The 13,633-nt window shown below is 39.5% G+C and overlaps 1 protein-coding gene across 2 annotated transcripts; it reads left to right on the forward strand.

Annotated features, from left to right (window-relative positions):
* The first annotated feature begins 4,867 nt into the window (after nt 1-4,867).
* Nucleotides 4,868-10,462, forward strand: LOC108679490 (pre-mRNA 3'-end-processing factor FIP1). Of its 2 annotated transcripts, none has more exons than XM_018168114.2 (8): nt 4,868-5,018; nt 6,205-6,235; nt 6,477-6,763; nt 7,239-7,490; nt 7,754-7,897; nt 8,388-8,491; nt 9,103-9,453; nt 10,260-10,462. In XM_018168114.2, exons 1-8 carry the CDS (start codon nt 4,932-4,934, stop codon nt 10,384-10,386), a joined length of 1,383 nt encoding a protein of 460 aa, XP_018023603.1. In that variant the 5' UTR covers nt 4,868-4,931; the 3' UTR covers nt 10,387-10,462. The 2 variants fall into 2 exon arrangements, with proteins under 2 accessions (XP_018023603.1, XP_018023604.1); XM_018168115.2 differs by having other exon boundaries at nt 6,480-6,763.
* Nucleotides 10,463-13,633: the final 3,171 nt, after the last annotated feature.

Below are 13,633 nucleotides of genomic sequence, written 5' to 3' on the forward strand. Positions count from 1 at the left end.
GCATAGTTCTGTTCCAAAATTTATCGTCCTTCGACAAGTGGCCGTTCGACCGAGGGCTGGTTCGACCCACGGCCTAGATACGGATGGCTTGAAGTGTTGAAGGCTACGTTCCGGAAGGCAGGAATCATGAACGTCCATTACATCCAGGGCAGTTGTGGTCTTTTGCAGGCGACCCCGTCGAACCAGCCCTCGGTTGAACGGCCACTCGTCGAAGGACGATAAATTTTGGAACAGAACTATGCTATCTGAAGCCTAACGTCAGATGCGGTGAACGTAAAATTACGTAATTTAACGATGCCCGGAAGTCATATTCGATCCGACGCCTGGTGGTGCACGGCAGGTTTTATACAAGGCCGGAGGAGGACAAAACCGAGTGGTTCACCGCTGATTGGTCGATGTCCGGAGAGATCCAAGCCGTTCGATTCAGGGCTTATTGGAGCACAAAATGGTGGTGCACGACTGCGCTCCCTTTATTACAACTTCGTCAACTGAAACCGATCTAGACCTAATGGTATTTTTTGTATTTTCCTTTACGTGGCGTCAGAATTTTTGCACATTTCTCATGTAGTGCGATGGATGCTGCGTTTTTACTCATCCAATATTTTTGGAACGATTTTTAGTTCGGAACTCACTGTATTCACCTTTGGTGCACATTCCTCTCCGTTGGCACCTGGACCTTGTATGGAATGGGTTGCAGGGAGGTTTGCTATGGTATACAAACTGACTCTGAATGGTCACTGACTCACTATTGAGTGCGGTAGACTGTAGAGAATTCTGGGAGTGGGATAGACCGATAGAGGAGGCCTGTCGGAGAATGCACGGATGATAGGTGGCCTTACGCGCGGTCGTTACGGAAATATGCTGGGCGTTCTATTCAGGGCTGATTGGTGCACTTATTTGGTGATGCACGGGTGCGCTCCCCTGGGATCGCATTAAATTATTTTGTTACAGGCTCTGCTTCGGAAGTTTGGGATGGCGGACTGGCGGTGGCCACTTGGGGAGCAGCCTTGGCCCTTGGGACTGGGAGCCTGGACGACTGGACCTGGAGGAGGCAATTCTTCGCATAGTTGTGTTGTGTGACTTATGTCTTCTCCTTGTGCAATTCCATTCTCAGAATGTTTGCTTATTTAGATAGTGAAAAGGAGTTAAAGAACATCATTTTATACATGATTTTCTAATAGGCTATTCTGTTTGTTTAGTTTATATAAATTACTTCAATTATCCTGCCAAAATATAAGGTACTGCAGAACATAATGATGACAGGTCAACCCAACATTTTTCCGTGAAAATTGCTTAGTTGCATTTGCATACTTGCATTCACGTCAGAGTGGCCAGACTGCATTGTCACATGTTCAGTAACTTCAGTTGAGTGAGTTGACACTTAAGTGAAGACGATCAGATTGTATTTAGAGAGTTGCTGTACGATCAGATTGTATTTAGAGTAAAATTAGATATTTGGGGTAAATTTCACCCTAAATATCTGCACGCAAACATGCACGCAACTTTGTAAATAAATTTGTGGCTTGTAAAACGTAAATTGCTTTTCATGGCAGAGATATGGAATTCATGGCTTGAAGAAATGGAATCATGGCTGGCAAACCCATAAAATCAAGGCTCGAAAAATCCTGTCATTGCTTGCCAAGTACAAGTAGGTACAGGGTTTGTATTGTTCATGGAAAACCTGGAAAGTCATGGAATTTGATTTTTTATTTTCAAGGCCTGGAAAGTTGTTGGATTTCATTTCAGGTTATGGATAGACATGAAATTTGAAAATAAAAAAATAAAAAAAAATGAAGTGTTTTTCTGTGCTGCATGTGTTTACTGTTTCTGATTGACATGCATTCTAATTGGTAAATTGGAGAACCAATCACATGAGCTTGGTCACCTGACCAAGTGACACGCATTCTGATTGGAGAACCAATCATGTGAGCTTGGTCACCAAGCTTAGTTGCCTTCGACAACTTTTTGATCTTCAGTGGCAGTGTTCCATCTTCAGCATGCTATTTCTACTGTCTACATCATCATTGTACCTGGAATGTGTAAATTTCATTACTTGTGGTTAAGAATATAAACTTAGGGTAAACGCGGTATATTCCGGCATCGTGGGTAATTCCGTCACCTCTCCAGCTTTTCCTTTATATTAAGCTTTGTTTTAGTTCCATGCGTTTATTGATGGTTGATATGGTGAGGTCATACATTTATGCGTCAAAATACTGCCAAAACACTAGGTCTTGGCCATCTAGTGGGAAAATATTGAGATCCAAAGAGAGACAATGCATGCCACCTGGTGAGATCATCGAAAAATGTGTCAAATTTGACAGTTGACCTTGCTCTACCAAATAGTGAATAACTGTTTTTATAGGAAGAATATTATGGTTTGAGACTTTTAAATACGTCTGTGAGACTGTGAATATATTAGGAATCCTTTAAGTATACTTGTATTCGCTGATTTCAAGTCGTAAATAAATCAATAGATGATTAAATTGAGAAATGGATTTAGACACATGAAAACTAATTCAGACACAACTTGAATTGGACACACACAGATTGTTCCAAGCTTTGTACAAAAATTGAAATTTGCTTAATTAAAAGCCTAATAGCTGTTAATTAAAACGTAATTAAGTAGTGTTCAATATTCGTTAGTGTTCTAATTCAAAGCCGTGTTGTATCCCAATACAGCTCACACAGCGAACGAAATTCAAACACGTGGATGTCGGCATTACGTATCAGTTAAATTTGAAGCGCTGACCCAATACGACTCGCCACATGTCGAATATTGCCACACACAGTGACGGAATATAGGGATTTGGTAGGTTTCCATTCTAAAGGCTTTTTAATAAATATGGCAACATTTTGTGACGTTTCATCGTTGCTGATGCGTAGTGAAGTGTTTTGAGAGTCACGTGAAGGCAACAGAACTTACGTAACGCATACGTTTTTTTTATAGTTTTTCATTTCTCGATGCGTCCTTAATGTGTCGGAATGTACCGCGTTTACCCTATCATGACTGTCTTGCTTGCCATTCAAAGCATGAAGGTATGGCAATATGTACATAGTGCTCAAAAGACTTCGACAGGTATGGAATATATCTACTTGGCGAGCCGCGACTGAATTTTTCGAGCCGTGGTTTTATGGATTTGTCTGCCGTGATTCCATTTCACCGAGCCGTGAATTCCATATCTTGGCCATGAAAAGCCATTTATGAGGCGCAAATTTATTTACAAAGTCCATGCACGTGTTACCCCAAATCTCTAATTTTACCCTAAAATAGTTATATGGCAAAGATAAAATTTGTCTTTACTGTAAGTTGAGCATGTGTTACTGCAGTCTGACCGCTTTGACATGACCGCAACTATGCACAATCTTAAACAAAACGTTTAGTTGATTTGTTTACATTACGATGTTTATGTTTTTTTCTGCAGGATATTTTGGCGGGAACGGTAAAGCAATATGGATTGCGGAAGTTGAAAATTTTATGAAGTGACATGTTTGCGAAGTGCCAACCGCGATTTTTCAATCAAACAAAAATTTATGACATTTGAGCCGCGAGATTTCATACCTACTGAAAATATATAATATTAGAGCCGTGATATTTCAGACAAAAATAGGACTTTTCCAGCCCTGGACTTCGATGTGTCAAATATGAAGGAAGTAGCTTTGAAGAGTCATGCCGCTTTTGAAGATCCATAAAGAGCTACATGCATTCACATGCTTGCTATTTATCAACTGCAGGAGATTATAGAATATGCACAGTTAGTCTTTCTGTCATGCTAAACCTGTCGCATACAAGTCTTGAAAAATGATATTGATGGTCATGGAAAAGTCACGGAATTTTTTATCTAAATACTGGTACAAACCCTGTAGATATATTCCATGCGTGATGTATGATAATGCTGGTATGCCAGGCCTCACAGTGTGGCACATTCCAGGCACAATAGTCATTGTAATATTATTTCAGCATGCCATTACATCCACATGCCTGTTGTTAGTCGATAAGTTTAGCCAGTCGTTAGTTGGTAGGGAGGTTTAAAAAGCAGTAGGAGGTTAAAGCAGTAGGTTTCATTAGATGTTCAGTAACTTAATAAATAACAATAAAAAACAAATAACAATAAAGACAAGCTTGCAAGACTGTTGCTCACACTGTGCTGGAGGAACCCACCAGCATTGTCATCATGCAGAGGTGCACAGTATTAACCAACCAACGATTGCTGGAACCCTCATCTATGGGGATAGGACTCTAGCATCTGTTTGCAAACTGCGAAAAACTTCTGATCGTTGAGATAAAGCATCTGTTTGCAAACTGCCAAAAACTTCTGATCATTGAGATAGTTTTGAGAGTCATTTTCCATTTCAAAATTTCCTTGCGGTGTCCTATTTACATTTATTATGTACTTGTATCCACCATAATTTCATTGTTCAATGCTTCTTGTAACTTGAAAATAAATGTTGATACATTCAAAATGTTGTTAAATATATTACAAGTACTACTTGTTGAGATCTGCTTTTTTATAATGGGTCATTATATTACAATAGGTCATTATTTATACACATTTCAATTATCTTTATCTTTGATCATTATTCATTTGCATATCGATAAAAAAATTCTGCCATCATATTGATGGCAAAACAATATTGTATATTGTTTTCACAGTCAGTTCAAATTTTTGTGATATTCAAGTGTATCATGTACTTATTTCCACCAAAATTTCTGCATTATATGCTTCCTGTAACTTGAAATTAATGTTGTCACATTTGAATTAATAAATCAAATTACTTCTTATAGCCTGCATTTTGATTAACCCACATTTGGGTACAAATTTTAAAGTCATATAAAATATTATTTATGTAAATTTTTCTTCCAGGTGTTTTTTTGGCTCAAAATCTATTACAGATTGAAAATTGATTCATGTTAAGCTACTCTTTGTTTAAGAATGACAGAAGTGCAGGACGATGACCACTGGTTGTACGGAGAAGATAATGCAGAGAAAGAAGCCGCTTCTCAACAAGCAACATCTAAGGTTTGAATTTACTTCCTAATTAAGTTATCAACATTATCATAAATTCACTAAAATGTTGGTGATTTTTTACTGGCATGATCAAAAAATTACAATATACCAAGCTGGGACTGAGACGGCCGACCATAAAGCAAAGAGTGGCCGCCAAAAATCCACGGTTAATTTTTGTAAGGTGATCGCGGGATATATACAACTCTTATTCAAACTTCAAATATGCATTGGTAAAAAGCTATGAAAATTTTACACAAAAGCAAATGAATATTTACAAAATCCCACACAAGCAAAAAACATTTCATTGCAATATCTCTCCTGACTTATCAGCTTTGGTACCAAAAGGCAAGGTTTCACAAAATCAGCATCCCAGTTACCACAGCCTGCATTCAAGTGTGAGCTGCACTTTCTCTGTGTGTTACCACTGGGCCAAACTAAGATACATTCTGAACATGTCTAATATGGCTGCAGCTCCACTCAATGGCTGCAACATGTATGTGCTCCGTCAACAACCCCTTGTACAATATCATAAGCTTTTGGCAATATTTGTGTCCTATTTCAGTTTTCAATTAAAATGATAATACTGGCACATTTTACCAGTTACCCGATCATAACTGGCAAGTTATTTTAATAGCAACATGGTTAACTAAAATTCTTTTCATTTAGATTGTGGGACAATGTGCATTTTTATAATTCTCATCCATGTTATCTGTTTGTAGAGAAAATTGCTGTAAAGTTAAATTAATAATAATGCAGTTACATTATAATTTGTAGCATAACATTTGTTATAAGTTCTTCATTCCTCATTTTCAATATTCATGTATCAAATTGTATGTTGCGCAAAATTCTAAATTCTTTAATAATGCATCTACAAACCACAATGCATCTAAAATTTTGAGTACAGGATTTTTGAAGGTTATGACAAAGAGAAAATTTTACAAGAGCATCCTGGGGAGTTAGGATAAATGCAACTGTGTTGGCAACAGCCATACATGCCATGCTTCCTCACTGTATTCAAAGGACTTGGTCTTGTCTCGAAAAATCCCTAATACATTCTTCTTCATAATTGTGGGTTTGTTTTGGCAATCTTCAACACTCAAATTTTCATTTTAAATATTCTGAAAAATGACTTATATGTTTGTATTGAATGCTAATTAATATTGTATTAATACCTTTTTTCTACTTTTTTTTTTTACAGGAGGACAATGTACCTGAGGGGAGTGATTCAGGTTAGTTCATTATTGCTATTGAGCAGAAAATTCTGATATCTTACCACAAATCCTTACAATTATATTTTGTAATTGCATTTTTTTAAAGATTTTATTGCTTAGTGCTTTATTTTTTATTCTATTGGCTTCATTTTTGGCATGCTTTCAAATTTTTCAATTTAATATTTGTTCAATAAAATGTTACTGTCATTGTAAACAATTTTTATAGGCCAGTTATTGATTGTTATTCCTCGTATTTTAGCAGACGGTAAAGATGCACCAGCTGATAATTCAGAGCAAACTCAAGATCAAGAAAAACCTGATGCAGATGCAGGAGCGTCACTTGAGCCCAATGACAAAGAGGCCTTGCCTTCTGCTGGAGATGCCCCAGCAGCAGATGCTACCATTGGTGAAGGGGGAAAAGAAGGTGAAGACGATGCTGCAGGGGAGAGTAGTGATGAAGACGATCTCACCATCACCATTGGTGAACTCAAGAAGGCGGCTGAAGTTATGACCCCTGGCCAACACCAGGCTCGCTTCCAACCTAAGGTGTGCTATCTCATGCTTATAATAAACTTTTTTACTTGATTATATATTATGTATATTTATTGAACTGGGTAATATTTAATATATGCTTATCATATTTATTAATCTATGTAAGAATTTTTTTTTAATTTGTACATAATAGCCAGGCTCACTTCCAGCCTAAGGTGTGCTATCTCATGCTTATAATAAACTTTTTTACTTGATTACATACTATGTATATTTATTGAACTGAGTAATATTTAACATATGCTTATCATGTTTATTAATATATGTAAGAATTATATTTTAATTTGTACATAATTGCCAGGCTCGCTTCCAGCCTAAGTTGTGCCATATTCATGCTTATTATAAACTTCTTTACTTGATTGTGTACATTTATTGCACCTGTAATATTTAACATATGCTTAGCATATTTATGAATCTACGTAAGAATTATATTTTAATTTGTGCATAATAGAAATTTCTTTGCGCACCTTAGGCTGCCCCAACAACAGGCCTTAAAGACGATGACTTTGCTACTGCTGGCAAAGTGAATGGTGTAGCTGTGGCAGACTTGAATTTGGCTGACTATGAAGACAAGCCTTGGAGGAAGCCTGGTGCAGACCTCTCAGACTACTTCAATTATGGTTTCAATGAACAATCTTGGTTCAAGTATTGTGACCGCCAGAAAAGGATGAGGATGCATGAGAGTGGCAGTGGACTGAACTCTTTAGGGATCAATGTTGGCAAGGTGAGAAATTTGTCTTCAATTGACACTGAACATTATTGCTGCTCACAATTGTGCAATGAAAAGGACAATTTTTCACCTCTTGTTATGAGTCAAAATAGAAGAGTCTAAGTAGAATGTGTTTGTTAATATTCTGAATTGCAAAATTTTTATAATTACTTAGTTTTTCCGAGAGCAATTCTGTGTTTAAATGTACTTTAGAATATTGTGGTTAACTAGGTATGTTTTGCCGTTCATGCCACTAATGATGTTATCCACACTTGCAGCCATTTGGGTACTTGTCTAATTCAGAGAACAAGTCAAATGGAGCTGAGAACAACGGGAACTCCACCAGCCGCCCGCCACGAGCGTCCGTGCCTTTCAATAAACGCGTGGACAACCCGGCACGACCTGAGGGCAACTCCATACAGGTGAGGGCAACTCCATACAGGTGAGGGCAACTCCATACAGGTGAGGGCAACTCCATACAGGTGACAAGTGAACAGCCTCCTGCATCATCATGGCTTCTCTGATATCTCATCATACCAGACATTTCATCACTGACACATTTCATAATAAATTCCCCGCAATAATTCTGCCGTCAAGTGTGTCAAGAATTTTAAAATAAAATCTAGTAATCCAACCTTGATAAGGTGTAAAATAATTGAGAAAAATATTTTTTTTACTTGTTTCATTTTAAAATAACCGCTGATAGAAAAAACAATGTCTGCTGAGTCAGATTTAAATTCTTATAATTTGGTTGTTACTCGAGTCGCTGTTACGAGTGTTAAGTTTGTTTCTTGTATTGCCCAGGCGATAATTGAGAAAAAAAATTTTTTTCACTTGTTTCGTTTGAAAATAACCGTCGATAGAAAAGCAGCGTGTGCTGAGTCAGGTTTAAATTCTTATAATTGATTACAGGTGATGACAGCAGACCGTCGCGAGTACTCCAACAAAGTCATGCCTCCTTCCTACATGTCTGGACCACCGCCTCCCATGCCACATGGACCCTATGATGACATGGAGTGAGCACACCTTAGCTGCGTGATATTGCCTTACCATATCTGCTGTGTTACACTCTAAGTGTCTACTTCTCCAAGAGAAACCTTTTTTATCCTTGTAGATTTTTGTTAATGTGATGTCTGCATTCTATTTATTGCCTTACCATGTCTGCTGTGTTACACTCTAAGTGTCTACTTCTCCAAGAGAATCCTTTATTATCCTTGTAGATTTTTGTTAATGTAATGTAGAATATCTGAATGCTATTTATTGCCTTACCATATCTTTTATGTTACGATCTAAGTTTCTACTTCTCCAAGAGAATCCTTTATTATCCTTGTAGATTTTTGTTAATGTAATGCAGAATAATGTCTCTTTGTTGGCTCAGATATAAAATGATGTACGTAGTGGCTGGAAATAAGTAGGCTACACTAATCGCCCTAAAAAACTCTGCCCACTGTCTCTTTATTGATATACTGCCACTAGTTACTGTTTTTAACCATCCTGGTTATCTCTACTATTAATAGAAAGTCAAGTGAAGGGCATCCATTCGTCCCTTACTTATTAGCAAGGATACTTCATGATTATGCTAGTCATTTGAGCTTATATTCGTAACCAAGAGGACATTTTTCTTCAGATTTGGCGGGAACATGTGGGAACAAGGCCCCGACAACGGCTATTACCCTCCAGTGTCTTACTACGGCACGCCTCCTCCTGCTGGGCCTCCTGCGGGGCCTCCTGTAGTGCAGGGCCCGCCCCCCAACTTCAATGCTCCTCCTGTGTCCTGGAATAACCCCCCTCCCCCCATGGTGCCTCCACCCCAGATGGTACCTCCAGCAGCACATGTAGCTCCGCCTCCTCCAAGGTGGGGCGGTGAAGTGCCTCCTCCTCCATCTCTGACCGGGGGCATCTCTGTGGGGCACGGAGAGTCTCCGCCGCAGTACCGTACAGACAGAGACCGCGACGACTCTGACGACGACAGGAAAAGGTCACTGCTATAAACCACAGTCTTTATTTGTATAATTTTATTTAATTTATAGTGCAAATCTTACCGTGCATCTCAATGCCATAAAATCAAATTCATTATCATTTATTACGACCGTCTGTACAAATTTGTATTTAAAACCAGAATTTTATGAAAGCATAGTTAGAAGAACTTTAATTTTTCTACTGTTTGAAATTATTCCCTGAATTCCAACGAAAACTTTTTCCGTTTTGTGAATTTTATTTCATTTATTTCAGAAAAATCATTAATGAGCAATAATGTAAGGGATACTAAATCATATATATACCAAGTAGTCACGAAATTGATATAGAAGTAATATAGGTAGTACCTGTATATATGATATATACAATTGCATGCCTATACGAAACACTAGAACTGTAGGTCGGATTAGGCATGCAGTTCTTAACACGGACTAACGTGGCTTGGGTTAGGCATGCAGTTCTTAACACGGACTAACGTGGCTTGGGTTAGGCATGCAGTTCTTAACACGGAATAACGTGGTTTGGGTTAGGCATGCAGTTCTTAACACGGAATAACGTGGCTTGGGTTAGGCATGCAGTTCTTAACACGGACTAACGTGGTTTGGGTTAGGCATGCAGTTCTTAACACGGAATAACGTGGCTTGGGTTAGGCATGCAGAGTTCTTAACACGGAATAACGTGGCTTGGGTTAGGCATGCAGAGTTCTTAACACGGACTAACGTGGTTTGGGTTAGGCATGCAGTTCTTAACACGGAATAACGTGGCTTGGGTTAGGCATGCAGTTCTTAACACGTGCCATCATAACAGGTCGCGTCGTCACCGCCGCCTGTCACGGTCGCCCTCGCGTCCCCGTCACCGCACGCGGTCGCGGTCCCGGTCGCCCTCACACAAACACAAGCGCAAGAAGAGCAAGCGGGACAGGGACGCCGACTAGCTGCCTCCTGCACCTTCTGCCGTCTGCTCCTGCTGCCTCCTGCTGTCTGAACCAGCTGGCTCCTGCACCTCACCAGCTGCCTCCTGCATCTCACCAGCTGGCTCCTGCACCCCACCAGCTGGCTCCTGCACCTCACCAGCTACCGTCTGCACATCACCAGCTGGCTCCTGCAGGGCAGACATCACCAGCTTCCTACTGCTACTGCTTTGTCTGCGGGCTGTTGACCGCACAGAGATAATGAAATTTTAGGGTTGATTTCTTCTTGTTTGCTGCTGCCACGATCGCTCTGAGATCAGCAATTAAAGTGAAATAAAATCTAGATTTGTCTTCTGTCACATAGCTTCCTTAATTTCGAGAATGTCAACTTTGCATCTATTTGCTCATTTAATTAAGGAATTAGTTGTCATATTCATCAGTTGAATTCTCACAAATATGATTGAAAGAATATTTTTATTAGTTTCCACTTAACGCAAAACGTAAATCTAATAAAAATTTTCAACTATTCCAATTTTCTGAATCTCCTGTAGTTTTTTTATTCGTATTGGTGATGTTTTTGGTGCAGTTTAGACCAATAGAAACTCTTGATGCTTTGGAGGCAAGCCTGCTTGTGTTGATGGTCAACTGAGCAGACATAGGAACTTGGCTTGATGTCATCCAATTAAATTCCCTGTGAAGTAGAGAATGGCGAGCCTGTTTAATAAATCATGAGCATTTAGTTACGTTCGATTTTTACTTGTATATTGGTGAGCAATCGCCAAGATTATGATCCCAACTTATGAACTTATGACTAAATTAGGAACCGACATTTAGTTACATGCGACTTTTACTTGTATATTGATGAGCAATTGCCAAAATTTTGATCCCGAATTATGACGGGATCACAAGTTCGTGTTAGATTCATCACGGAACTTATTTCTGCCAAACACTGCGGGCAGTTGCGCGGCACCGAAATGTTTTACCAGTTTAAGTTGCATCAGTTTATAGTAGCTGCAATGTATGCTGCAACATGGATTATCCATTCATACTTATTTATTACTAATTTTGTTCCAATTTTTAATTGTCAACTAATATTTTTGCATAAATTTCGTTCTTAAATTTTCTCTTTTGAATATTTCTGTGTAAAAGTTTCTTTATTATAGTTGAGCTAATTTTGTTTTGCTTCTCAATCCTCATGCTAAGTATCTTTGCAAATTTATTAAACTTAAATCAAAAAGAATAATTAAAACGTACAAAATCGACGTAAATGATCGAACTCCCTCCGGGTTGTTCTCATGTCACGCGTCATGCTGCGCGTGTCACGCAAGTTGTTCTCATGTCACGCGTCATGCTGCGCGTGTCAAGCAAGTTCTCGCAGGGGGTGCGGCCGCTGAGGTCGCGACCAGCATTTGGGGCCCCGACGTCCCCACGACCCCAGTCAAGTCAAGTCAAGTCAAGTCAAGTCAGTCAAGTCAAGTCAGTCAAGTCAAGTCAAGTCAAGTTTGTTACAAATTTGCTTGAGTTCTGATTTTACATCTAAAATGTTCATGGGTTGCATTGGTATTGAAATATCATGTCCGAAGTAGAAAAATAAATTCAATGTTGAATTGACTTTCCTATTTCATGATTAATTTCGTCCCTGGCTATAAAGATGACTCTCTTCCATTGAGATTCTAAAGTAATACCCGATGCGATTAATGCTCTCTGACTCGTGTCGTGTGGGCAGTGCATTCAACACTCACTTAGCGGTTGATCTTTAGCTCTAAAAGCCATCAATGATTGGTTAAGTGATGTCAAACTATTTTTGATTGTACGGCCCCAGGTAACAGTTGAAGTGTGAGATCAGCGTTGATAAGGCTATACCAAGCCTGTGGCCGACTCAAGTGATCTCATAATTTAGTACAGCTTCTTGCGGATATGAATTCGCACTTCCCTGCTCCTCTCTCACCGTATTCAAACAACAACCTCTCTGCCGATATTGACCAGAACTTTACAACTAGCTGGGATCGAGCCCGCAAGTCACTGCTCCAATATTGGTGCTCATAACCTCAACTACACGGTTGACCTGCCCTTATTCATGTCTTGGGTCCCGGATTTAAGTGTTATGATGGACTGAAGGGTATTCAGGCTAGGCGAGAAGCGTGTTCTCCCGATAGAGAAAATAACCTAAACTATTGAAATAAATAATATACATAGGTGCCTCTAGTTCTCCGCCTCTCTAGTGCGGCAGCCAAGGTGCTGTAGCTCTCAAACGGTCGTCTTATCATCCTTCAAGGATGGGCATTAACTCTAGGGAATCTTCTCGATGCTGGCATTACCATCTTCGTTGTACCATCACGTCTCTCTATTCTCTAGCCTCGTTATAAGATGAAATGCGTAAACTCTCGACTATTGTTTTTAAATGTTATGTTTTATTAATTTTCGTTTGTTATCGATGAGACAGATATGCATATTTTTGGTTCGAACTTTTGAACTCTTAGAAGAGTTCAAATGTATATTAGTTACGCAGAAATACGTTTCGATCAAATCAACATTATCATGCTAACGCCTCCATCACCTCTCTCAGTCTAACGCTAATTCCACCCCTCTCGCTCTAACGATACCGTTCTCTCTCTTACTCTCACGCTTATACACGTCACGTGCTGTGACAGGCACGTCACGTGCTGTGATGGGCACGTCACGTGCTGTGACAGGCACGTCACGTGCTGTGACAGGCACGTCACCAGGCACGTCACGTGCTTTACTCTATAGACATAACTTAGCTTTACTAACATTACTTGACAGTTATCTTTCGTGTCACTGCACTAAGCACTTTGTCCTAAATATGCCACATGATCTTTAATGTGATCCTTAGCCTTGAATACGCCACATCATGATCTTTAATATAATACTTAGCCCTAAATATACCAGATAATTATCTTTAATGTTATCCTTAGCCCTAAATATACCTCATGATGATCTTTAATGTGATCCTTACCCCTAAATATGCCACATCAGGATCTTTAATATGATCTTTACCCCTAAATACACCGCATGATGATATTTTAAACGATGTTTAACCTCAATATGATCTGTTAAATGACGCTTATCCTGAACACGCCCCACATCAGAGGCGTGCACGGCAATCCTGCTCTCGTGCGCTGACGTGCCCAAGCTGCTGAGCCACCGCAAGCTGTCGAGCTCCTTCCTGCTGCAGTACCTCATACGCGAGGGCGTCCATGTGGCCGGCCANATCTCTGTCTTCAAGTACTGGGTAATGCAGTGAAGCATC

Source organism: Hyalella azteca, unplaced genomic scaffold, assembly GCF_000764305.2.
Source record: "Hyalella azteca isolate HAZT.00-mixed unplaced genomic scaffold, Hazt_2.0.2 contig12373, whole genome shotgun sequence".
Lineage (NCBI taxonomy): Eukaryota > Metazoa > Arthropoda > Malacostraca > Amphipoda > Hyalellidae > Hyalella > Hyalella azteca.